Here is a 27,388-nt window from a genome sequence, read left to right on the forward strand (position 1 = left end):
TCATGCAAAGTACAGCTGGACATATCCATCATTTCCGGGTTCTGATTTCCAGCATTGGCAATATTTGTCTTTGTAGCACAACGACCGCTTTTGAAGTCGTACACAGCGAAGCAATAGAGTGTAACACCAGCCGGTTTTTGTGTTTCGATGTTGCTATCCTGCGGGGAGGGGTTGGGGAACAATGTGTATGTGTAGACCCTCCCTATGCTTTGCCTGGGTGAGGTCAGACTGTCGGTGTGTCCCTTTAAAGGCAATTCAAGCTGTAAACTTCCGGTCCCGTGGTGTGTGACAGAAGGAAACTGGATGGAGAGCAGCTTGTTTCCCAGTTTCTCGTTGGGTCTGTTTGTGCTGGGAAAAGGCAGTAATGGACACAGCTAGTACTGGGCTCCCAAATACCGGAGGGAGGCAGGGGAAACCAGGTTATTAGCTGTGCGGAATACCAAGCATGTGCAAAGCTAACACTTGCAGGTCTACTGAAAATATTATTGTACAAAGCTGTTGCATATTGCATTGATCCTGATGCACAAGTGCCTCTGGACTACAGCTCATTCTCGTTGGCAGTTCCAAATCATTTGCTTCCCTGTTTGCTGCTGTGTGGGGTTTCTTTGCTGCAGCAGCTGCAGGTTTATTTTGGCTGAATCTGGGCTCTGTTGTGGCTGAAGCCGGCTGCACGGATGAGCATACAGCCTGCTCCCACAATCTGCTCCTGGAGCACCGTGCACCGCAGATCATTCAGCATCCCCCACCGCCCCTCAACTCCTGCCAGAGTTCACTTTGGTTCTGATTCGTATCTGTTTTTTTAAGAGAGAGAATGGCTTCTATCAGCCTGGGACTACATTTCTCGCGAAAGAAGAGCTTGGCGAGGAACGCTGCAGTGGAACGGAAAAACCTCATCACCGTTTGCAGGTAAACCGAGGCTTCCTGCCTGAAACATTACTGCCCTTTGTCTGTCATTTCTCCCGGTGGGATCGGTGGGGCTTGGCTTCAGAGAATCCCAGTGAAGCTAACAGATTGTGTGTGTGTGTGTGTGTGTGTGTACGCGTTACTTCCTTGCAATTTCTGTCCCTTAACATTGGTTTGCTGGCCGCTAATCTGCACTGTTATAAAATAAAGCTCTTGATTTCAAGGGCTATTTTGCATCATTTTGTTGGGTGAATTACTTTGGGGTTGTGTGCAGTTCCTCATGCAGTTGTCCCAGTCTGTTCTATAAGCTGTGCATCGGATACTGTCAAATCATGGAGTGAACCTTTCACAGACACACTGATTGTTCCCACTCTATTTTTTAAAAAAACTCAATATTGTTGAGTTTACTACATGTCCATTTGTGTAGGGCACTTGCCAAGTTTTTTTTTGTGACTGGGACCATCCCACAACCCAGCCCCTTTCAGTGAATCCCAATCCTGGTGCCAGTGTCTTTGTGAAGGACGGGGTAATCAGGAGGCGACATGAGGCGAATGGGACAAACCAGATTCTGGATCAGTGGTGCTGGAAGAGCACAGCAGTTCAGGCAGCATCCAAGGAGCAGCGAAATCGACGTTTCGGGCAAAAGCCCTTTATCAGGAATAAAGGCAGTGAGCCTGAAGCGTGGAGAGATCAGCTAGGGGAGCCAGTTTGTCGAGTCCTGCAGAGGAGGTGCCTGCCTCAGTGGTGTGCACTGGCTGCAGTGTGTTCTCACTGCAAACGAACTGGATCAGGCTAAGAGTCCGCTTGCTGGCAGCTAGGGAACCGCTCGGAGTGAAGAAGGGGAAGAAAAATCATGTGCTGTTAAATTTTCCAATTGGCTAATCGAATCCGATTCAAATATTAAGATTGGATCAACAAAGTTGAGGCTCGGTAGATTAATGTTTAGCCCCTGATTGTTGCAATGACTGTCCACACGGTGCAGGGCCATTTCTATTCCCTGTCTATCAGCTTCCAGCCATAGAAATGTATAAGTGCATTTTGCTGCTGACCCGAGGGTTACACTGAGCACCAGGAGGTGGAAGTGACCGACCGGGAAATAGCAGGGCTCTCTTCTTTCCCCGCCTGCAGCTCGAGGTCGGACAGCTCCCTGTGGGTTTGCTGGATGTTTTTGTTGTCACCTTGCGCTCTCGTTTCAGGAATACTTTATTCCCCCTCCCCCAATTAACTAACTTCATCTAGAAGTTAGAAATATTTTTGTCCCGTTTCATTCAAGGTGTACAAACACTGACTTGTGTTTCCCCTTCCTGCTGTGCACACGCAGTGACTAATCGATATTGCTTAATGTGAGTAAATGGTGCGATTGGAATGCTGTACAAGATACTTAAACCGCTTCCTTTCATAAGTAAAGGACCGGAGGGCTTCTCTGGTAGTGAAAATCCTACTACGGATTCAAATATTTTGTTTGACTCCAGAAAGTATTTCATCCGAAAGCGAAATCTTGTCCATCCAAATCCAAAGATGTGCTGGTCAGGTGAATTGACCATGCTAAATTGCCCATAGTGTTAGGTGTATTAGTCAGGGGTAATTATAGGGTAGGGGAATGGTCTGGGTGGGTTACTGTTGGAGGGTCTGTGTGGACCTGTTAGGCTGAAGGGCCTGTTCCCATACTGTAGGGAATCTAATCTGATCCACTCCGTCAACCTTGGTCCATGGTAACTTTTGGTTCACCAGTACCTCCACTTGAATTTCCCATGGCTGTGTTTAAATCCCTTGGTGACCTTTCTCCCCTATTCTCCTGGTAAAAGTTTTGAAGAACTCTGGAGATCCTGGAACACTGGGCTGTTACACATTTTCACTCAGGCCACTATCAGTTCCTTTTCCTGTAGTTATCTGGACCCGAGTATTTAAAATTTCCTGTCTAAAATTCCACCATCCCTGACTGAGACATTTTCTAATCAACCGGATCAGAGATATTATCACATCTCTTGAGGAAGTGGGTCTTGAACGCAAGCCTCCTAGCTCAAATGTAGGGAGACAACCATTGTATCTCGAGCCCTCCAGCCCTTTTTGTTTATATCCAGACCATGCTCTTATGCACAACTGAACAGTTTTCTCATCACCAAATCGCCAGTAGTTTTATTTTTCATCTAATAACCGTTGCCAGTAAACTCATCAGTGCTTTTCAATTGAATAATTTATGTGCAAAATTTATTAGCTTGCGCTGCTCTTAACAAAGGGAACTCTCTAACCTGACCTATAATATGTTGCTTGTACCTGCCTACTAACTGTCATTTTACACTTGACTACTGTAAATTGTGCATTTAACATGTTCCATTTTGGAAAGGCAAATGAGGGCAGGACTTGTATGCTTAATGGAAAGTTCCTGGGGAGTGTTGCTGAACAAAGACCTTGGAGCGCAGGTTCATAGTTCCTTGAAAGTGGAATCACAGATAAGGTAGTGAAGAAGGCTTTTGATATGCTTTACTTTATTGGTCAGTGCATTGAGTATAGGAGTTTTACCTGCACATCCACCAATATCATTTATGGTATCCATTGCTCCCGATGCGGTCTCCTCTACAATGGGGAGACTGGACGCCTCCTAGCAGAGCGCTTTAGGGAACATCTCTGGGACACCCGCACCAATCAACCCCACCGTCCTGTGGCCCAACATTTCAACTCCCCCCTCCCACTCTGAGGACACGCAGGTCCTGGGCCGCCTTCACCGCCGCTCTCTCGCCACCCGACGCCTAAAGGAAGAACGCCTCATCTTCCGCCTTGGAACACTTCAACCCCAGGTCATCAATGTGGACTCCACCAGTTTCCTCATTTCCCCTCCCCTCACCTTACCGCAGTTCCAACTTTCCAGCTCAGCACTGTCCTCACTGTCCCCACTTGCCAATCTCCCTTCCCACCTATCTGCTCCACCCTCCCCTCTGACCTATCACCTCCATCCCCACTCCCATTCACCTATTGTACTCTTTGCTACCTTCTCCCCAGCGCTTCTCTTTTTTCCCTCCCCCCAATTTATTTCTCCTGCCTGGAGGCTTCCTGCTTCTATTCCTGATGAAAGGCTTTTGCCCGAAATGCCGATTTTCCTGCTCCTTGAATGCTGCCTGACCTGCTGTGCTTTTCCAGCACCACTCTCTTCTAAACTATAGAAGTTGGGAGGTCATGTTGCAGCTGTACAGGGCATTGGTTAGGCCACTTCAGGAAGGATATTGTGAAACTCCAAAAGGGTTCAGAAAGGATGTTGCCAGATTTGGAGGATCTGAGCTATAGGCTGGTACTATCCTCCCTGGAGCATTGGAGGCTGAGGGGTGATCTTGTAGAAGTTTATAAAATTGAGCAGCATGGATAGGGTAAATAGATAAGGTCTCCTCCCAGGGGTGGGGTAGTCCAGAGGGCAGGTTTAGGGTGAGAGTGGTAAGATTTTAAAAGGGTCTTGAGGGGCAACCTTTTCACCGGGTGGCATGTGTATGGAATGAGCTGCCACAGGAAGTGGGAGGCTGGTGCAATTACAACATTTTAAAAGGCATCTGGATGGGTATATCAATAAGAAGGGTTTAGAGGGATTCAGGCCAAATACTGGCAAATGGGATTAGATTAATTTACCATATCTGGTCAGTATGGACAAATTGGACTGAAGGGTCTGTTTCTGTGCTGTACATCTGACTCTTGTAAGATGGCCCAAGGAATGTATTTGGAACATTATCAAACAAAATTTGATATTGAGCCAAAATTTGACACAGTATATTAAAAGGTTTTTCTGCATTGTCATTATAAAATCACATTGACCTCATACAATGCCTTAGACACATTTAAGTTTGTAACCTTAAAATATTGCATAATATCAGCTGTATGTCTCCTTTTTTCTGTAATTGCTCTTGTGAAGTGTCTGAAGATGCTTTGTTACATCGAAGATGCTGTTTAAAGTGTTCAATTTTCAGTCGGATTATCTCCAATTATGAAGTTGTATAAAGTGTATGGACAGAAGATCTGTTGATCTATATAGACCAGGGAGGCCCCAGATTTGTGGTTTGGCTTGAGCTGAACTGGTCAATCTCAGCGGAGTTGGTTGCCCAGATCGTATAACTTACCTCCAGTTGATTGTGTTCTGCTACGGTTCTTTGGACCATGCACATGTGCAAAGAAGTCATCCCTCCTGCTTAACTGTTTCCATAATATACCCTGCCTTTGCTCGTGTAAAGCAATAACATTGTGAAGAAGAGCAGTGGGTGACAGTGTCTAGAGTGCCACACTGTTTATTAGTGTTGTCACCTGTTTGTTTTAACCTGGACAAAAAAAATTAAATGAAATTCTCACATTATAGGTAACAAATTGTTAGGCGGGTTGGATCGAAGGTTCTGTTTCCATGCTGTGCATCTCTGACTCTGAGCTGTAAATTTGCTTTCACTTCTTCTTCTGTTGCTTGTGTGATAGCAATTAAGACAGAAGAAATGGGAAGTAAAAGTAATATGTCCTAATCTTAATCATACGATGGTGGGAAATGTTACCTAATCTTCCTCTTGTGACTTATTTAAAAAGTATAAAAATAGATTAAAAATGCTTTAAATATTCTTATTCTTCCCTTCTCCCCACTTCATTGCAGCCTGGTGATCTATGGCATTATGTAATGTTGGCTCTTATCATCCATGAGTCGAGATTAGAGTGGTGCTGGAAAAGCACAGCAGGTCAGGCAGCATCCGAGGAGCAGGAAAATTGATTTTCCTGCTCCTCGGATTCTGCCTGACCTGCTGTGCTTTTCCAGCACCACTCTAATCTAGACTCAGGTTTCCAGCATCTGCAGCCCTTGTTTTTACCTCTTACCATCCATGAGAATAACTGAAATGACTATGCTGCCAAATGGTTGAATGTCATATTACCTAGTTCATGCATGTTAAGATGTATTGTTCTTGATCGGATAGTTGTGGTTGGACTGGGTTTTGCAGTTATGTACCTTGTGAGCTGTTAGCTGGGTTCCAGTTTTTCCACTCCTGTGACCTTCATGGAACCTCCCTGGTTTGCTTTAACAAGCTTGCAAAGTGGGGGAAACTGCACCAAATACTGTATGGCATCGCAATCTTTTTTGAACCTCTTGAAGGTCTTTACGTAGAAGTGGTGAACCTGTCACTTATTGACTTTGCCCTGGGTGTCTTTCTGGTTCTTTAGGTATGTTACCTCCAGAGCTACAACAATATTTTACATGTTATATTTATATAATGCCTTTAATATTATCAAAAATCTCAAGGGTGCTTCAAAGGAGCATAAAATATAACAGTCAGTGATCCTATTGGACAGATGACCAAAAGCTTATGTCAGAGGTTTTGCGGAAGAGACATGGAAAAGGATGAGGGGGCGGGGGGGGAAAACCACTTGTAAGCTTGGGACCAAGGTGAGTGATTTAGGCACGCACAAGATTGAGAGTTGAAAGAACATTGGGAGTTCTTGGGTTGTGAAAGATTTTTTAAAAAATATGTAGAAAGAAGTGAGTGTGAGGAAGAGTTTGAACATCAATTGTCATTGAAAAACATTATATAACTAGTCATGAGTCATGTGTACCTGATACTGTGCATCTTGTCAAAATGTAATTTGAAACCAGCAAGCTGTAGCCATAATGGCTAAACCTAATCTGTGAGGAAGCCCAAGTTTGTGTCTTATCAAGCATATATACTGCTGTTCACTAAATAGTTAGCTTGTGTACCCTGCTAATAAGGAAAAATACATTATTTTTGCAGGAGAAATTGCTATATGATGTATTTAAGTATGCATTATTCATACCTCAAATATGGTGCAATGTGACATTAAAATATTCTTTTGCTCTCATGTTTCCCCTTATGGTATCTTTCTCCTCTTAAGTTTTGGAATAGTTTCTTTTTGTTTTTCACATTGACAGATCAAACAAAAACAGGACACCAATGAATAGGCCATTCAACCCTTGAACCTGTTCTATTATTCAATTAAATTGTGGCTGACCTGTATCTTGACTCTATTTATGAATGTTTTGATGCATATTCCTTTGGCCTTTGTGTATCACAGTTTTATCTATTTCAACTGATTCAGTATCCCTGGCTCTTTAGAGAAAAGAGAGAAGCCTAGCAAAGCCTGAAAACTAAGTGAGTGTCTTGTCTATTGACTGGAGAAGTGTCAGCAAACGTCCTGTTTGTTTTGTTTGGGATAGGCTCAGTGGAATCAAAAAAGGCACTTGAGTGGCCAACATTTGACCCTCCGAGGACACTAGCAGCAGAAGCCTATTTAAGAACTGCTTTTTGAGGTCTGGCAGCTCCTCACTCTCAAATTGCAATGGGGGATTGAATTCTATGCTGTTGTCGGTAAGGTTTTCGGGCAGAGGATTTGCCAAGTTTGGTTGCAGAGTTGAAGCTGAGCTATCAGGGTTTCCCTGCAGGCTCCAGAATCTTATCTCCATGGCATGTTTGTCTAACTAGATCTGTGCTTGGAAGTCAGTCTGATGGGCTCAGCTTGCTGTTGAACGAGGAATGCTGTAGGAGACTGGCCACGCAGGAGCAGTTAAGGAACCCATTGGTTAACCTTTCAGACAATGAGAACTGATGGATCCCTAAACCTGCAGTGATTTGACAGAGGGGTGGCACAGGATGCGTGATGCTTGGGTGCTGTTCCCTGGCCTGGTGGATGGGAGATTTGAGGAGAAAGTGAGGTCTGCAGATGCTGGAGATCAGAGATGGAAATGTGTTGCTGGAAAAGCGCAGCAGGTCAGGCAGCATCTAGGGAACAGGAGAATCGACGTTTCGGGCATTAGCCCTTCTTCAGGGATGGGAGAGTTGGTAGTGTTGGGGATGGGTATGAATGCTATGTCAGGGAACTAAGAAAGCATCATTGCTCCTTCGGGTCCACACCCAATGCAGTCAAGACACTTGCCTTTTCATTGAAGCTGCCCTTGCTTCTCTGGAAAAGTCAAAGTTCAAGTGTAAAATGTATAAGGCCTCTGATCTCTATATATTTAAGGCATAATAAGCCTGTTAGCAGGTTGGGTACCTGTTCATCTCTGGGGCAGTCCCTGTTAAGTTCTAATAGTTTGAGGTCAGGTTTAAGATTGGTACAATCCACTTCCTGTGACCCCAACCCAACCATATTTGGGGTTAAAGTTAGCCCTTGTTGTCTAGTTCCATAACATCATGGCTACTTTTTAATCACTAGGATGTGTAAGATACTTTTATATGACCTGATATCCCTCTGACTGTACACTGGAATCCCAGTCATCAAGCATAAAAAAGGCTCTTAAGTACATCAAGTCTACACCAGTCGAAAACCATCACTTAACTTATCCAATCAGTTTTTCCAGCACTTGGCCCATAGCCTTATATGCATTGGCATCATAAGAGTGCCCAACTAAATACTACAAAAAAATGTTATCAGGGTTTCTGCCTCTACCACCTTTTGCATTTCTGCTCCCAGGCGGACCAGTTCAAAATACGTACAACACAGATGGCCTCCTTCTTCAAGGACCGCAATTTCCCCCCCGACGTGGTCGACGGTGCCCTCCACCGCATCTCCTCCACTTCCCGCTCCTCCGCCCTTGAGCCCCGCCCCTCCAACCGCCACCAGGACAGAACCCCACTGGTCCTCACCTACCACCCCACCAATCTCCATGTACAGCGCATCATCCGCCGTCACTTCCGCCACCTCCAAACAGACCCCAGCACCAAGGATATATTTCCCTCCCCTCCCCTATCAGCTTTCCGTAGAGACCACTCCCTCCGCGACTCCCTTGTCAGATCCACACCCCCACCGACCCAACCTCCACTCCCAGCACCTTCCCTTGCAACCGCAGGAGGTGCAACACTTGCGCCCACACCTCCCCCCTCACTTCTCTCCAAGGCCCCAAAGGAAACTTCCATATCCGCCACAGATTCACCTGCACCTCCACCCACATCATCTACTGCATCCGCTGCAGCCGGTGTGGCCTCTTCTATATTGGGGAGACAGGCCGCCTACTTGCGGAGCAATTCAGAGAGCACCTCTGGGCCACCCGGACGAACCAACCCAACCACCCTGTAGCACAGCATTTCAACTACCCCTCCCACTCCACCGAGGATATGCAGGTCATTGGACTCATCCACCGCCAAACCACAACAACGCGACGGTCGGAGGAGGAGCGTCTTATCTTCCGACTGGGAACCCTCCAACCACAGGGGATGAACTTGGACTTCACCAGTTTCTTCATCCCCCCCCTCCCCCCACCTTGTCTCAGCTGAATCCCTCCAGCCCGGCACCGCCTTCCTGACCTGCAGTCTTCTTCTTGACCTCTCCGCCTCCATCCTACTCCGACCTATCACCCTCACCTTGACCTCTTTCCACCTATCACATTTCCAACGCCCCTCCTCCAAGTCCCTCCTCCCTACCTTTGATCTTCTGCTGAACACTCTCTGCTCATTCCTGAAGAAGGGCCTGTGCCCGAAACATCGAATCTCCTGTTCCCTGGATGCTGCCTGACCTGCTGTGCTGTTCCAGCAATAAAGTTTCAACTTTGATCTCCAGCATCTGCAGACCTCACTTTCTCCATGTAGTGAGTTCCACCACCTTCTGGGCAAAAAGAAATTCCACACATTCCTCCTCAACCTCCTTGACTAGTCTGTCTATTTGTTTTGGGCCGATTATTCAAAACTGATGTAGTCTGACCAAGCCTCTGTATAATTCACAAAAAACTTACTTCCTTCTCTTTCATCTGTCCATTGACCTTTAGAGCTTATGTACACGTTTGTACATCTGAATAAATCCCTCTGTTCCTGCACAGCTCCTTGTTTCTCTTTAAACTAGTCAGGTTTGTCAGCCTTGATCTGAGCTTAACCATCTTCTACTTCAAGTTGAAATCCACCAGTTTTCTCTGCTTGCCTAGTCTATTATATGACTATATAACTTTATGCTTGAGTCTACACATTGAATCAAAGCAAGTCCTGAAGACTAAGTGGCACAGAGGCAGACTGGCTTGGCAAAACTGAAAAATCTTTGACAACCCATGCTACATTTATCTTTATAAATGCATTTTCTGTATGGAGCTTTAATAGAGCTCCTTATGCTGTGGATGTTTGAATAGGTTCAGTTCCTTAATATTAAATTTTCATAAGCCTGGGATGTGAAGATGCCATCAGCTCAAAGTCCATTCCTGTCAAGAACTAATGCTCCATTCATGAAACTTGGGCTGAGATTTTTAACTCCCTCTAAGTACACTTGCACAGTTGAAATAGAAGTCTTAGCAGCACTTGAATAAACCCAATATATGCCTATCAGGTTATTACAAATGATTCTATTAAAGTAGCTGGGAAATGTTGGATATTTTCTTATTGCACAATGACAGAGGCCAAGGTGAAATCTGCAAGGTTGTAATGCTGAAGAAAGCATGTGTGGTGTACTGGGGGCATGCTGGGCGGACAGGTCAGAGGTTGAAGCCATCTTCTGTTTACATAATTATTGCATTATTGAGATAGTGAGAGTGTCCCCACCTCTGACCTAGGAGGCCTGGGTTCAAGTCCCACCTACTCCCAGATGTGTGAATTAACATTAAAGGAATAGGTTATTTAGAAAATTTATCTGAATGCTAAAAATGTGGGAATGGAATTCTCCTGCATGAATATCCTCCCAGATATGGGTACATTGCATAAATTGGCAGCCCTTTATAGTAAGCTTATGCAAACGTATTGTCCATGTTTTAAAAAGTTGCCTTTTTTCTCTGAATGAGCAAGTGCTTTCACCAGAGAAAACCTTAATTGTAGATTGACACACCTCCTTATTTAACATTGTTGGTATGATTTCTTTCACTGGACTTGACTAGAAATTAATGTAATGTTTCCTTTCCAAAGGTATCATTTCTGTCAAATGCTCAATAGGATTCTCAGTCTTTGAGATTAATATGTAATAAGGTTCGTAAACCAGCTTCTTTCATTCAAATTTCAAACAAACTTTTGTTATTCAGAAATGATTTGTTTTCTTTTCTCCTGAATGATTTTACAAACTGCACATTCAAGATCACTTGCTCCCACTTAAACTAGCTTTTCGCTATATTTATGACTGTTACCCGACACTTCAATTATGGAATACAATCGATCTCACTTAGTCATCGAGATGTACAGCATGGGAACAGACCATTCGGTCCAACTTGTCCATGCCAACCAGATATCTTAACCTAATCTAGTCCCACTTGGCCCGTATCCCTCTAAATGCTTCCTATTCATATGCCTTTTTAAATGTTGTAATTGTACCACCCTCCACCACTTTCTCTGGCAGCTCATTCCACGCACACACCACCATTTGTGTGAAAGTGAGGTCCCTTTTTATCTTTTTTTTTCTCTCTCACCCTAAACCTATGCCCTCTGGTGCTGGACTCTCCCACTCCAGGGAAAAGACATTGTTTATCCTATCCATACCCCTCATGATTTTATAGTCCTCTATAAGGTCACCCCTCCGCCTCCACTCCAGGGAAAACAGCCCCAGCCTATTCAGCCTCTCCCTATAGCTCAAATCCTTGAAACCTGGCAACATTCATGTTAATCTTTTCTGAACCCTTACAAGTTTCACAACATCCTTCCAATAGAAAGGACACCAGAATTGCAAGTGATATTCCAGCAGCAGTCTAACCAATGTCCTCTACAGCCGCAATATGATATCCCAACTCCTATTCTCTATACTCTGACCAGTAAAGGACAGCATACCAAAGGCTGTCTTTACTATCTTATCTACTTCCACTCTACTTCAAGGAACTATGCACATGCACTCCAAGGTCTCTTTGTTTAGCATAGAGTCATAGAGATGTACAGCATGGAAACAGACGCTTCAGTCCAACCCGTCCATGCCGACCAGATATCCCAACCCAATCTAGTACCACCTGCCAGCACCCAGCCCATATCCCTCCAAACCCTTCCTATTCATATGCCTTTTAAATGTTGTAATTGTACCAGCCTCCACCACATCCTCTAGTAGCTCATTCCGTACACGTACCACCCTCTGTGTGAAAAAGTTGCCCTTTAGGTCTCTTGTATATCTTTCCCCTGTCACCCTAAACCTATGCCCTCTAGTTCTGGACTCCCCGACCCCAGGGAAAAGACTTTGACTATTTATCCTATCCATGCCCCTCAATTTTGTAAACCTCTATAAGGTCACCCCTCAGTCTCCGACGCTCCAGAGAAAACAGCACCAGCCTGTTCAGCCTCTCCCTGTAGCTCAGATCCTCCAACCCTGACAACATGTAAATCTTTTTTGAGCCCTTTCAAGTTTCGCAACATCTTTCCGATAGGAAGGAGACCAGAATCGCACGCAATATTCCAACAGTGGCCTAACCAATGTCCTGTACAGCCGCAACATGACCTCCCAACTCCTGTACTCAATACTCTGACCAATAAAGGAAAGCATACCAAACGCCGCCTTCACTATCCTATCTACCTGCGACTCCACTTTCAAGGAGCTATGAACCTGCATTCCAAGGTCTTTGTTCAGCACCACTCCCTAGGACCTTACCATTAAGTGTATAAGTCCTGCTAAGATTTGCTTTCCCAAAATGCAGCACCTCTCATTTATCTGAATTAAACTCCATCTGCCACTCCTCAGCCCACTGGCCCATCTGGTCCAGATCTTGTTGTAATCGGAGGTAACCCTCTTCGCTGTCCACTACACCTCCAATTTTGCTGTCCTCTGCAAACTTACTAACCATGCCTCCTATGTACACATCTAAATCATTTATATTATCTGAAATGGGACTGCAAGTTGTACAGTTGGTGCTTGATCTACTGGAATGGAGCAGATGCGTTCAATCTCCACTGAGAGAAAGTAGACCAGGGTTATGCAAGGCAGTGTTAACAAACTATATTTTGAATTTGGTGAACTTTGAGAGTCTGAGTTTCAAAGAAAACTGTAGGCTTTAAAATGGTGGCAATCTAGTTAAGAATTTTTCTTTTGTTTTAAAAAAAAACTCAATTTATAAAGGTTAGGAATGGTTTTCATTTCGAACATAATGGTATCCCACATTTCAGCTTTATCAACTCCAATAATAGTGCCAGCAATGTGACTGTTCAGTTTGAATATGGCTCAACTCCAAAAAGCCATAAATGTCCTGCAGCTAAAGTAATGTTGAGATTATATGGTGGCCTATTACTTCAAGATGGCAGTTCTCGTGCTCCCAATAAATAAGTATTGAATAGCTCATCCTTTTTCTATATCGAAGTATCAGTGGTTTAATATTTGTCATGATTTCTGGCTGCTTTAAAAAGAAAATCACTTCAGGAAACGCTTATTAAAAGCAAGTTGTGCCAAAATAATGAAGGATTCAATGTCTTGGACAAATGGTGTTTTGGTCTGACATTGTAGTAAAAGGACTAATTTTATTCAATGAACTTGTATTAATTTTGCCTTGAGTACACTTCACAGTATTACATTTTAGACTGAGTCGCAGGTGATCTATCTTAGCTGATGGAAATAACCTTATCATAATTATATTCTTTGTGGAATGTATTATACTCCGAAAGGTATTTAATTTTTTAAAATGAAAAATTAGACTGACTTGGAATCACAATGAAACAGTGAGGTTCTTAGCTTGGCATCTCTACTTAAGCAAATTGAAATACCCCACACTGTTTTGTGTAGATAACATAATACTGGTGATGAATATAAAACTGTATTGAATTAACTCCAGATGTGCATGTGTCTCCTGCTGAATTTCAATCCAAACATCCCCCTTTTTATCCACTTTATACTTGCAGTTATCTTTCATTTTACTGTATACATTTTGAGCTCCAAGTTACCATTACGTGCAGACATGACTGTTCCTGTGCATTAGCAACTGCTTGTTATTCCAGCTAGTCCCCTTTTTTTTTGTTTCCATGCATGGCACACAAAAGGTAAAGTGGCTGTATCTTGTGATTGTGAACATGTGGGCTGTTGGCTTTTTCTCCATTGTCTGCTCGTGGGATAATGTGCTCTCTGACTTGATTTGAAAATCTTTTCAGCTGACTCTGCTAACTTGCATTTGCTGTGTTTGGCAAGGCAGTCTTTTCATTGTATGACTTTTGCATCAAAATTTTGTTTTTCTACAGTCCTTCCTCCTCTGTCTTGCACTTTTTTTTTTGAGTCAGTTGGCGTGGCCTCCAAAACACTGAATCGCATTTTGGAGAATTAAAGATTATCAATTTTGAGATTTTAACTTATTTTTACTCCCAAATAGCTACGCTTTCACATCTAATACCTGAAATTCTGACTGCTAATGACTATTGCAGTTCTGCTGTAGCCAGTGTTGGGACTACAACCATTCAAGTGATACGTTAACGATCTGGACGAAGAGACTGAGGACATTGTTGCAGAAGACACAACGATAAGTGGAGGGACAGGTAATGTTGAGGAAGCAGGGAGGCTGCAGAAGGTCTTCAAGAGGCTGGTAAAGTGGGCAAAGAAGTGGCAGATGCAATAGCGTAAGTTTATCCATGATTGTAGGAGGTATAGAGATGTAGACTATTTTCTAAATGGAGAAGGGATTCAGAAATCTGAAGCACAGAGTCCTAGTTCAGGATTCTCTTAAGATTAATGTACAGGTTCAGGTGGCAGTTGAAGCACATGTAATGTTAGCCGAAGTTTCAAGAGGGCTAGAATGCAAGAGCAGAGATGTACAGCTGAGGCTATATAAGACTCTGGTCAGACCAAATTTGGAATATTGAGTAGATTTGGGCCCCATATTGAAACAAGGATGTGTTAAGGGAGGGGTTCCAGAGGCCACTTTAAAAGAACGATTGCGGGGATGGAGGGCTTGTCATATGAGGAGTAATTGAGGACTTTGGGTCTGTACTTGATGGAGTTCAGAAGAATGAAGGGAGAATCTGATTTAAAGTTAGAATACTGAGCAGCCTGGGTAGAATGAACATGGACAAGCTGTTTCCGCTAGTAGGAGAGACTAAGACATGATGGCACAGCCTCAGTGAAATGATGGGCGGCAGAGTGGCACAATGGTTAGCACTGCTGCCTCACAGCGCCAGAGACCCGGGTTCAATTCCCACCTCAGGCGACTGACTGTGTGGAGTTTGCACGTTCTCCCTGTGTCTGCGTGGGTTTCCTCCGGGTGCTCCGGTTTCCTCCCACAGTCCAAAGATGTGCAGGTCAGGTGAATTGGCCATGCTAAATTGCCCGTAGTGTTAGGTAAGGGGTAAATGTAGGGGTATGGGTGGGTTACGCTTCGGCAGGTCGGTGTGGACTTGTTGGGCCGAAGGGTCTGTTTCCACACTGTAATGTAATCTAATCTAATCATGACCCTTTTAGAACTGAAATGAGGAGTTTCTTCACAGAGGTTAATGAATCTGTGAAATTCATTGCCACTGAAGGCTGTGGCTGTGTATTAAAGACAGAGGTTCTTGATTAGTAAGGTGATTTAAGGGTGACCAGGAGAAGACCGGAGATTGGGAAACACATAAACCATGATTGAATGGTGGAGCAGACTGAATGGCTTAATTCTGTTCTTATATGTTATGATCTTGCTATAACATTGGTCTCTTTAAATTTATTTGACTTCTCTGTGAGCATTGTTCCAGAACTTAAGCTTTGTATTCAAGCTTTTCACTTTTGGATTGGTATCTGATTTAACTTCACACAGGTCTGTGAAGTTCATAACGTTGCAGAAAGCACCTAGTGTCCATCTGGCACTTCAGATTAATTTTGTACATTCTTCATCGCAATAGTTTAAAAACCACTTTCCTCCTTTACACTCTGCCAACCTATGAATCATTGAAATCTTTGTCTGACAGGTCTCCAGTAACCACACATGATTTTGTCTGAATCACTGTCTGACATCTTTATAGGCTTGAATATCTGCTTCCTAGCTAAATACGGTGTACAAAATAATTTAGCTCTATGCAGTTAAACCACTTTTTTTTCCATTCTGGATATGTTTTCCTTTGTGATGACCTCTACAATATTTACAACTTGACTGTCACCCTTGTTTTTTTTTCCTGTTGGCTCATCTGTGGATTGTTATTGCTTTTCTGTACGTTGTACTTGAAAGATGCAGGCAGGTTTTCAACTCAGTGGCCAAGCCCTCCATATTGTAGGGACACTCACCTGTTCTCCCATGTGCATGCTATCGCTGTTGCTTCTACAAGCTCTGACCTTCTGAACATATTTATAACCTGCTTCAAGAGTCAGATTCTTTCTTGTTTTGTTTTGTTAGCACTGTCATGGTAGGTTTCTTATGCTTAAAATAGTTGTCTTTGAGTTAGCTTCTTTTTCTAATTGCCCAATTTCAAGGTTCTGCAAGCTGTGTTAGTGCTGTTTTGTATTAATCAATGGACTCTCTATTGCCTTGGTCCCTATCATTAAGCATGTAAGCTTGTTTGGAGTTCAGAATACCTTCAAAGCTTCCAGCATTTGCATTTTTCTGCTCTTCAGAGATTTAGATCAGAACATACTTTGAAACAGTCTCTTCCCAACAATGAATTTTAAAAAAGTGTTGTGATTTGTACCTTTTTTTAATTTTACTTGACAAATCTGTTCCTATTTCACAAATCTGCTTTTGTGTATGGAAAAGCATTTTAGTTTTGCTTCATGTCCTTCATCATTTGAACAGGAACTGATAGGGGAAAAGAAGTTGCCTTTTTTAAAACTTGTTTTAACTGTAGCTTTGATTTTAATAGCAGCTGACAGCTTTGTATGTTCCTGTGTCCCCTCGCCATTGGCTGTGCTTTCCTATAGCTCAGCAACATCTCCTCAGTGCGATGTCTGACACTTTTTTGAGTATAGCCCTGCACTGAATTTATCATGAGGACTTTGTTGAAGTTAGCTTTAAGATGTTCACTTGCAGTGTATGTGCTTCACGATTAATTTGATTATGACAGACGAAGAGGGACATCTATTATTTGAATGGTGATATGTTGGGACATACAATTGGATTGGGAGTCCTTGTACAACAATCGGTGAAAGTAGGCTGGCAGATGTAGCAAGCAATTCGGAAGGAAAATGGTACACTGGCTATCACTGCAAGAGGATTTGAGTTCAGAAATAGGGATGTCTTATTGCAGTTGTACAGGCCCTTGGTGAGACTGCACCTTGAGTATTGTGTAGTTTTGATCACCCTACCTAAGCGAAGGTATACTTACCACAGTGGGATTGCAGCCTGTGTTCACTAAACTGGTTCCAGGAATGACAGGATAGTCATGTGAGGAGAGATTATTTCTACTGGGTTTGTATTTACTTGAGTTTAGAAAGGTGAGAATGGATCTATTTGGAGCATATGTCATAGGAAACATCCTGCCTGCATCTGGTCTATGATTGGGGATTCTAGAACCAGGGATCACAGACTCAGGATATTGGCAGGTCGCATTTAGGATTGAGATGAGAAAGATTTCTTCACCCAGAAGATGGTCAGTCTGTGGAATTTACTACCAGAGAGAGCTGCTGTGTTCGAGAAAGAAAGAGATTAGATAAACATTTAGAGGTCAGATAAAGCAGAACATGGCTTTGAGCTATAGAATAAACCATGATCATATTGAATGGCAAGTTATGGGAGACTCTGATCTCCCATAACTTTGTATTATAGTATGCTATTGGAGCTCCATTCTCCAGTAACTCCTCCCTAAATTATTTTCCATTACTCCTCCTGCATTCTTTAAAAATCTGCTGAAAAAATGTATCAGTTTGTTTGTTCAGCAATTGTGGGTAAGGTGTTTTTGTGCAGAATTAATATATTCTTTGGGAGTTCCCCTTTTATGTACAAATTACACTTACATTAAAGCAAGTTATTATAGCTGAGGCCAGTCAATACAAGTAACAGATTCAGTAATTTCTTTGAACCCATTGAGTAAAAACAGCTGAGATGACCTGTAAGTATCTCACAGCTGTGTTAATTCATTTAGATTTGTACTGAGCACTAGGATTGTTGAAAAAGCTATGTACTAATAATCTAGTTGCACCATTCAATGTGATCTGGAATGCATATAATTACTGTACTGTTTGGAATAATTATAAGCAAGATTTGCTATTTTTGCAGGATAAACAAACTGAATCACAAAGTAATTCCTGGAATGTTGATAGAAATCCCACGTAATTAGAATGGAAATAAGATGAGTGGTTTACAACAGTGGAGTAAGTTATGTTTGTAATTAATAAATTATAACTAACAATTTTACTGAAAGCATTGATATCATTTTGGGGTGTCTTTTTAAAGTAATTTTGGATTTTAAAAATTGGCTGTTTGAATATATGTCTGGATGATGCAACTGATGTATAATGCCTGCGAAGATTTAATGACGAATTTTTTTTAAATTGAGAATTTGTGATTTAAATTTTGGGAAATTATGATATTATCAGTGTATAATTAGTTCTGAATGAAGGTAATCTATGAAATTGGTTGTGCTATCCTTTTTTCATTTTAAAAAATTGATTATGCAAATAGTAGTTGTAAGTACGTATGACTTGCTGTAGTTGAAAATGAGCCATCGGGAGATTTACTATGCCTCTATTGCACAGACCAATGTGGAACATTTACTTGAGAAAAACTATAATAGGAGAGAGAACATTTATTTTAAGATTGAATTAAGTGTGAGGCATGTTAGCGGGCAGTTGAATAATACAAGAATAGAGTTTGGCTTGTCAAGGATCGATCAGCATAAATTTATTTTCAAATGGATTTTGCTGATTAATTTAATGTGGTGAGCATGACTATACTATAGCATTCCTTTGTCACCTAAATGATGAGCCTCTTATGGTGACTTGAGCTGTTGTTCTGAAGTCTGGGAGATCTTGATAAATGCTCAGTTGTTGGTATTTAAATTTCACTTAGCAGAATGGGCTTTGTGAAGGCTGCTATCTTTCACTCTGATTCATGGTCAAAAGTTGCATGACACCAGGTCATATTCCAACAGGTTTATTTGAAAACACAGGCTGTTGGAGCCTCTCTTTTCCATGTGCTAGTGAGGCCCAACAGCCTGTGTTTTCAAATAAACCTGTTGGACTATAACCTGCTGTCATGTGGTCTTTGACCTTGTCCAACCAAGTCCAACACTGGCACTCCACGGCTGATTCACTTTGTAATATTGATCTCCAGGTTTTAGAACAATAAATCAAGTCACTGGAAAAGTCATCTGGGCCAACCAACTCACCTGCAAAGTTCTGAAGCAAGTTCCCTCCACCTCACTATTGAAGAACTGTTTCTTGGGTGAAGTTTAGTATGCTTTCCGTTTTATTGGTCAAAGCATTGAGTAGAGTTAGGAGGTCATGTTGCGGCTGTATGGGACATTGATTGGGAAAATTTTGGAATATTGTGTGCAATTCTGATCGGTTATGAAACTTGAAAGGGTTCAGAAAAGATTAACATGGATGTTGCAAGGGTTGGAGGATTTGAGCTGTAGGGATAGGCTGAATAGGCTGGGGCTGTTTTCCCTGGAGCATTGGAGGCAGAGGGTTGACCTCGGAGGTTTATAAAATCATGAGGGGCATGGATAGGATAAATAGACAAGATCCTTTCCCTAGGGTGGGGGAGTCCAAAACTAGAGGGCATACCTTTTAGGTAAGGGGCAACCTTTTCACAAAAGGGTGGTGCATGTGAAAGAATGAGCTGTGAAGGGACGTGGTGGAGGCTGATAAATTGCAACACTTAAAAGATATCTGGATAGGTATATAAATACGAAGGATTTAGAAGGATATGGGCCAAATGCTGGCTAATTAGGTTAGGATATCTGGTCGGAAGGGCTCATGCCCGAAACGTTGATTCTCCTGCTCCTTGGATGCTGCCTGACCTGCTGCATTTTTCCAGCAACACATTTTCAGCTAGGATATCTGGTCGGCATGGACGATTTGGACCAAAGGGTCTGTTTTTGTGCTGTACATCTGACTGTAGAGTATTTTGCAGAATTTATGAAAATGCATGACATTCAGACATTTAAAAAAAAAACACATTTCTAATATCAAATGGTCAACTGTGACCACGTTCATTGATTCTAGTTCCTGAATAGCTACGACTCTGAAGAACAGTCTGACTGTGTATGTGACTGATTTTAAACAGTCTTTTCTCAACTGAAGAACCAGCTACTGCACGTACATTACTATCAAGATGAGGTTCAGCAAAGTCCACAATTTTAAAATGATCAAAGCCAAGTGACTTATGAAGCTTGGATTTTATTAGATATGAGTAACACAGAATGATCTTCCACCAAGTTCATGTGCAAAGCTAATCAGCTACTAATTTGACTAATTATTGGACCCTTTCAGATAAGGGGAATATTTACAGATTACAAAGTAAAAGACCAGTAGGAAATTAAAAGAAATCAAATTAAGAACTAAGTAAACAAGGGCAGCACGGTGGTTAGCACTGCTGCCTCAGCACCAGCGATCCAGGTTCGATTTCAGCCTCTGGTGACTGAGTGCGTGGAGTTTGCATGTTCTCCCAGTGTCTGTGTGGGTTTCCTCCCACAGCCCAAAGATGTGCAAGTCAGGTGAATTGGCCATGCTAAATTGCCCAGTGTTATGTGCATTAGTCAGGTGATGTGGCCCTGACAACTGACCAATTCAGGGGACAGGAGAGTGTGACAATGAGAGAGGCAGGTAAAAGGATCCAGGAGGTAATGCTGCCTCACTCTTGACCTTGCCTAACAGGATTGAGGTTCTTGCTTTCTTGGGGGATGCGCAACTGATCATAGCACCATAATACAGGGAGTCATTTGTGGGGGTGTAGGGAGTGTGGAAAGAAATCAGAGATATGGTCAAGGGAACAGACACTTCTGTGTGGCCAGGATTGAAAGTCCTGAAGACTCCTGTTGTCCGCCTGGTGCCTGGGTTCAGGATATCTCAGCTGGACTGCAGAAGGACTTGAAGTGGGAAGGGAAAGATCCAGTTCTCGTGGTCCATGTTCCAATAATATTGTTGGAATGAGGCCCTGTTAAGGGAATATGAGCAGCTAGGTGCTAAATTATAAAGCAGAACTGAAAAGGTAATCTCTGGATTACTATTTGAGTCATGAGCAAATTGAGAGATTTGACAAGATTAAATCAGCAAATGCATGGCTCAAAGATTGACCTGAGACAAATGAATTTGAATTGTGGGTCATTGACATCCATATTAAGGGAGGAGGGAGCTGATCTGATGGGATAGGCTCTACCTGAATCATGCTGGGATCAGAATTCAAGGACTTGGGAGTCCTAATTCACAATTCTCTTAAGGTTGGCATGCAGGTTCAACTGACAGTTAGGAAGACAAGTGCAATGTTAGCATTCACTTCAAGAAAACAAGAGCAGAGATGTACTGCTGAGGCTGTATAATACTCTAGTCAGACCACATTTGGAATATTGTGAACAGTTTGGGCCTTGTGTTTTAAGGAAGGATATACTTGTTGAAGGTGGTCCAGAGGAAGTTTACAAGAAGCATCCCTGGGATGAAGAACTTGTTGTTTGAGGAGCAGTTGAGGACTCTGAGTCTTTATTCGATGGAATTTAGAAGGATGGGTGGGAGATGGATCTGATTGAAACTTACATTCTATCCAAGCCTCTCTGTATTCTGTATGTGGAGAAGATGAGGATCTTGAGGGCACAGCCTCAGAGTGCAAAGACACTGTTTTAGAATTGACATGAGGAATTTCTTCAGCCAAAGGGTGGTGAATTGTGTGGAACTTGATGCTGCAGAAGGCTGTGGAGGCTAAATCCTTAAGTGTGTTTAAGATTGAGACATGTTCTTGATTAGTAGGGGGATCAAAGGTTGTGTGGAAAAAGGTAGAAGAATGGAATTAAGTAACATAGGAATAGATTCCCTATAGTATGGAAGCGGGCTCTTTGGCCCAACCAGTCCACATCGACCCTCCGAAGAGCAACACACCCAGACCCATTCCTCTACCCTACATTAACCCCTAACTAATGCACCTAACACTACGGGCAATTTAGCATGGCCAATTCACCTGACCTGCACATCTTTGGATTGTGGGAGGAAACCAGAGCACCCGGAAGAAACCAACGCAGACACTGGGAAAATGTGCAGACTCCTCAGTCTCCTGAGGCTGGAATTGAACCTGGGTCCCTGGTGCTGTGAGGCTGCAGTGCTAACCGTACCGCCCTATCAACCATTACTGAATGGCAGAGTAGAGATGATCGGCCAAAATAGGCTAATATTGCTTTTAGACCAAAAGATATAATTATCTGGCTTACTTTTCAGTACTTAAAATTATAATATTCCTAGATGTATGTCTTCCATAAGAAGGAAGAATTAAAATTGCCTTACTGAAGGTTGGATGCCAAAATGCACAGTTGCATGTGTCAAGTTTACTACTTTTTTGTTTTTCTCTTTATTTTAGCAGAACATTCCACCTATGATACCAGATGTGTGGTCATTTGAGAATGTGTTGGATGGCTCAGTAATTATGGACTCCCATTTGTAGCAAAGTTGGCAAGGAGTGTGAATTGAAAACTACTGTATGCAAAAAAAATGTTTAAGCTTGGCTTCCTGCTGGAAATGGATGATGAGCTTTTAAGCTTCCATAGTTATGATTTGGGGCTGGGTTTAAATTTGGCTTATTGGGGTGGCTTTTTAAATGGCGACAATTTCATTATTAAAGATAGAAGTGGAAACTTTATCTTGTACCTTAAGATTTGCTAGTTGGACCAGTTATTGGTGAAAACAGTGCGAGTTACTGACTGCAGTTGGACCTCCATATAAAGACGTTGTTACTAATTGTCCACTTTGAGGCCAGAAGCAAGTGAAGTGAGTTTTTTTGTAAAAATGGCTGTTACTATTAACAAATGTAACATGTTTATTGCTGTCAAATACTTTGGCATCTATTAGCTTTCTTTCAGAACATTCTTGATATAACTTTTTGATATTCGAATCTGATTCTATGACTTGACTGAATTGAGCTTCTCCCACAAGAAGAGTCAGTTGTGAGCTAATTGACATGCAATACAGGATTGTTGGATGTTTTGTAAAAGTAAATTTATTGAGTTTCTGATTGAAAATTCTGCTGAAAATGGCATTTGAACTTGAACCAATCAGTTCAATTCAAAAGAAAGTGAGGTCAATGTAATCCTGATTGTTTTGCTTTCAGCAACTCGCAGACATCCAGATGTGCACTTACCTACAGACAAATTAAATTAATTCCTAATTTGAGTGATTTTCTCTCTGGTGCTTTTGCATATTGCTTAATTACCCCACTAATTTGAAATCATTATTTGTTTGCATGAATAGTATTTAAAACTACTTTGGAAACTGTACATATTCTCTGAAGGGCTAACTTATTGCCAGCATGATATTGGAATCTGTAATCACTCCAAACTAATTACTCCACTGGCTGTTTTACTATCCCTTTTCTGCACCCTTCCTTCCCATTTCACTCGTATTGTTGTTGAAACCAGAACTGGACATGATGCTGGACTATTAGGGCAGCATGGTGGCTCAGTGGTTAGCACTGCTGCCTCACAGCGCTAGGGACCTGTGTTCGATTCTATCTCTTGGTGACTGAAGTTTGCACATTCTCCCCATGGCTGCATGGGTTCCCTCCCACAGTCCAGCGATCTGCAGGTTGGGTGGATTGGCCATGGGCAATGCAGGGTTACAGAGATGGGCTAGAGGGCTTGGTCTGGATGGGATACTCTTTTAGAGTGTCAGTGTGGACTCAATGGGCTGAATAACCTGCTTCTACACAGTAGGGATTCTGTGGTTAATGCTGTCAGAATTCCAATGAGATGATGCTATTTGAGCACAAGCATTTCTTAGGTCTCTGCCCCTCTATTGAAGGTTTGAAAGCAGTTGACCAGCAGTTCAAGATTGTCGAAAAAGAATAGTGAACTGTATCCTGAGTTTGAAGCCACAAATGTTTCATGTCTAATTCTGAAACTTAAAAATAAAGAACACGGACTACACTTTGAAAGGGATTAAATTATCCTGAGTTTCTGCATAGCACTTTATCAAAATCTCTTGAGTACTTCAAACTGAATTCCTTTTTTGTTGTTGAGGGGCTGGGGGAGGTGAATGCAGCCACTATTATGTAGTAAACATATCCCTCAGTGTTGACCTAGTTCTAAAAGGCAAGGTTCACTAGCCAAACAATACATCAATGTCACAGCAAAATATGTTGACTCATGTAATACGTGATACAAATGACATGCTTTTTAGCAACTCAACAAACATTATCTACCTCTGGATAGAAAAATCTTGGCCACAGAACCCCTCTAAGTACAGGTTAAAAACTCAAAGTCTAATAACATATGTCCAGTGTTTGATTTTATTGAGAAATATATTCAGTGGGTGCTAGAGACCAGACCAACCATAGTAGTTGCTTGTACAATTGCTAACTTTGCTTGCATATGTTTCTGAAGAATTCACCATGGGGTGACTTGTCATCACAGCCTTGGTCTAATCAAAAAAGCCTTTTACAACTATTTTAGACACATGTTTATGATGTTCCTCCTGTGTTTCTAAGGAATCCATCTTTACTTTCTGCAGATGATTCGGCAATCCTAGCTGACTAGGAGAAAGTGAGGACTGCAAATCCTAGACTGCTGACAATCCTAACTGGTAGCAGAGGGGTTGATATATGCTAAGAAGACCTTTTTATTCTTCGACCCCTAGTTGACAAATTGATTGAATCCATTGCAGGCAGTATGGCTATAGAAATGTTCAGTTGAGAGCACAAACAAGCTCTGTTGAACAATCTTTGTGCGTGCTAGAGGTTGACATTGATTTGGATTCTGGGCATGTCTTTCCAACAAATGAGTAAAAAATATCAGCCAGCCATTTTTCAACCCATCACCTCACTGCAGCCCCAATACAACAATGAATACTGTGTATATTTTCTTCCTACTTTTATGCACATGCAGTATATTACCATTATTAAGCACTGAAAACCAACTTTTGAAAATTGATATTTTAAAATCCTAAAATGTATGACTTTTCCAAATAAAATCTTTATCTGGTCATGTGTAATTACTCCTCCAATCCCTGTATATAAGTGACTGACTCATTTTTTTTTCCCCCTTTTTTTTTGATTGGATGCTGGTGTTAATAGCTCAAAATGCAGCTGCAAGTTGGTTATTTCTGGCCTTCTGAGTAGATTAGCTTTTGCAGTGTCCCTCATCTAGGACTTAAGTGGTGACTTTAGGGGTGAATTTCTGCCCCACTTAATTCCTGTACATTTGGCAGATTTAGTATGGTTGAAATGAGAAAGTGGGCTCATGGGAATCAGTACTAAATCCCTGTTATTTTATAAGGTAAACTCTCTTGACATTTTTCCTCTGGCTACAAACCTGCCTATTTTGTGTAAAATTGTTTAATTTGCTGTTTGTATTGAAATGTGATTTTTCCCATTTGTAATTACCAACTGTTTAACTCTCCGAATCACTGACTCTGTGAAAGTGGTTTTGTTGTTTGCTGGCTGATGTGAAAATGTAGTTCTGAGTTACATTACCCATTGGGGAAAATCCCAAAGGCTGAATGCTTGATTAAAATACAAGATGTCTTTTCAGTGGGAAATACTTAATTGCTTCTCCATGATACTCTTTCTGGGATCTGAAAATAGTCCTGAGTCCTTTGTCGTGCCCAATAGTGTCTCGCAGTGAGATGGCCATGAAAGAAAGAAACAATATGCCTAGTTTGTACAAACCATGCTGATCACGGGCAATACAAGCATATGTATGGTTTGTCTGTGACAATGATATGAGTTAGTCACTCTATTTGCCATCTCCTATGTCTGCTTTGCAGCTGTATGAGGAAGACTTCTTTCTGGTCAAATAAATCCACTAACTCTCAGCTGTCCATTGAAAGTGAAATTCTTGCAGATTCTTGAACCTTAATCAGTCTTTATCAGCATTGTCCTTTTAAGAACTGTGGGAGAAAGAGTGAAGGTGGGTGGCAGACTGCCTGAAATTTAGCTCCTTGTCCTTTATGGTGAGAGGCTCCTAACTCTGACTACTCTGAACAACTGATGTCCCAGTCCCTGGACAGGTACAAGAGGCTGTTCTTGACTTACTGTATGGGACCCCTGACTGTCTCACATGTGAGACCGCGCACTGCTGACAAACATGACAGTCTTCCTGGCATTATGTCTGCACTAAACAGCATAGCATTATGGCAGTATTTTGAGCCTGGCACCTCTAGTTTAGGGGTAACCTAAGGCGGGAATGCTGTGAGCATTCAAATGAGTGATACTAGGACAGCAAGCAAGCAGCCTGGAACTGCAGCCTGGTCCTGTCCATGAACTGGGTGCATGTCTCTGACCATACAATGTCCTTGCTGCAGCACTACAATGATAGTTGCTGGGATGCCCCAAAGTGCAGCATTTTGAAGTGTAGCAGTATACCATACATGGAACAGAGATGTGGCATGAGGATTCTTTGGTGCTAGCCACTGTCTGTGGACTTCAGATGCACATGGCCAGTGCCAGTGTGTGTGCCCTGAGATGTTGATACCTGGCATCTAACATTGCCCTTTCTGGAGCAAGTGATGAGCTGGAGTCTATAGGTGCCTTCCATGTTAAGAATAGCCAGTGTCCAATCAGCCCAAGGTAGTTGATAGGATTAAAAAGTTGAATATTAATGAAGTGGGATTTGGCGTTAATAGGGTTATTTACAAACAAATCCCACAGTTTATACTGCAGGAAATTATTATTTGTATAATTTTTAATGATATTTGGGGTGAATCTGTCTGGTTTTTGAGTTAGTAATTGGTTGATTCTTCTGTGTGACTTGAGTATATCTGTAACCATGGTGATTTAAAACAAAAACGTTTTGAAGCCTGGCTAGGGAGTGAATGGCTTTTTTGGACTTTTGTTTCTTTGTTTGTGACTGAGCTTAGTAAATAATGGGGCCTTCCTCCAAAGGCTTGTTAGTTTTGGAATCTGTAATTTAAAAAAAACTGAAGGCTCATAACAGATTTTTCATTTCAAATTTAACTTAGAGTATTTTATTCCTGAGAAGATCTTGGAAAGGGTGATTGTTTCAAACAGTGATTCTGAGAAGGGAGTTGTAGATTTAGTGAATTAGATTACCTTGGTGTAAAAATCCCAGTCCAGAAGTGTCCGGTTTAAAAACCTGAAAATGGCTATTTAGCTGAGTATATTCAAATTATTTAATCTGTGCTGGCTCCAAGAAGAAACTTTCACAGTTCCAGTCTAGAAGTTGAAGTCCAGTGACTTAACCCTACAGAGGTATTGGGTACTGATATTGGTATAAGTATTATATAAATTGTTTTGAGTGCTGTACCAGGAGTGATGTTTTGAGAACTATATCATAAACGTTTTAGGCATACTACAAAGTCTGTTTTATTTCCTTTTCAATTTATGAAGGAGAGTTGTGGGACCAATGGGATTATACTTGTGTTTAAATCTTTTGAATTGATATTGAGTAAAAGGTGGTAGTCATGTCATCTTAGGTAAAAACAATGACTGCAGATGCTGGAAACCAGATTCTGGATTAGTGGTGCTGGAAGAGCGCAGCAGTTCAGGCAGCATCCGAGGAGCAGTAAAATCAACGTTTCGGATTCCCGATGAAGGGCTTTTGCCCGAAACGTCGATTTTACT

General features: G+C 42.0%; 1 protein-coding gene across 7 annotated transcripts in view; it reads left to right on the forward strand.

Moving 5' to 3' along the window:
* Nucleotides 1–307: 307 nt before the first annotated feature.
* Nucleotides 308–27,388, forward strand: part of rundc3b (RUN domain containing 3b) — a 113,943-nt gene continuing 86,862 nt past the window's right edge. The window contains exons 1-2 of one of the 7 annotated variants that reach the window (XM_087987345.1): nucleotides 13,871–14,249; nucleotides 17,888–17,982. Coding sequence is in view for 5 of the 7 variants with exons in the window: in XM_043690335.2 (XP_043546270.1) it covers nucleotides 812–906 (95 nt within the window). In the remaining 2 variants the exon portion in view is untranslated. Of the gene's footprint in view, nucleotides 907–1,439; nucleotides 2,053–2,074; nucleotides 2,247–13,870; nucleotides 14,250–17,887; nucleotides 17,983–27,388 lie in introns of those variants that run through there. The other 6 variants (XM_043690335.2, XM_087987343.1, XM_043690336.2 and 3 more) reach the window with 6 other exon arrangements.

The sequence above is a fragment of the Chiloscyllium plagiosum genome, unplaced genomic scaffold (assembly GCF_037043375.1).
Source record: "Chiloscyllium plagiosum isolate Xiang-an unplaced genomic scaffold, Cpla_swu_hap1 HiC_scaffold_5, whole genome shotgun sequence".
NCBI classification, from domain to species: domain Eukaryota; kingdom Metazoa; phylum Chordata; class Chondrichthyes; order Orectolobiformes; family Hemiscylliidae; genus Chiloscyllium; species Chiloscyllium plagiosum.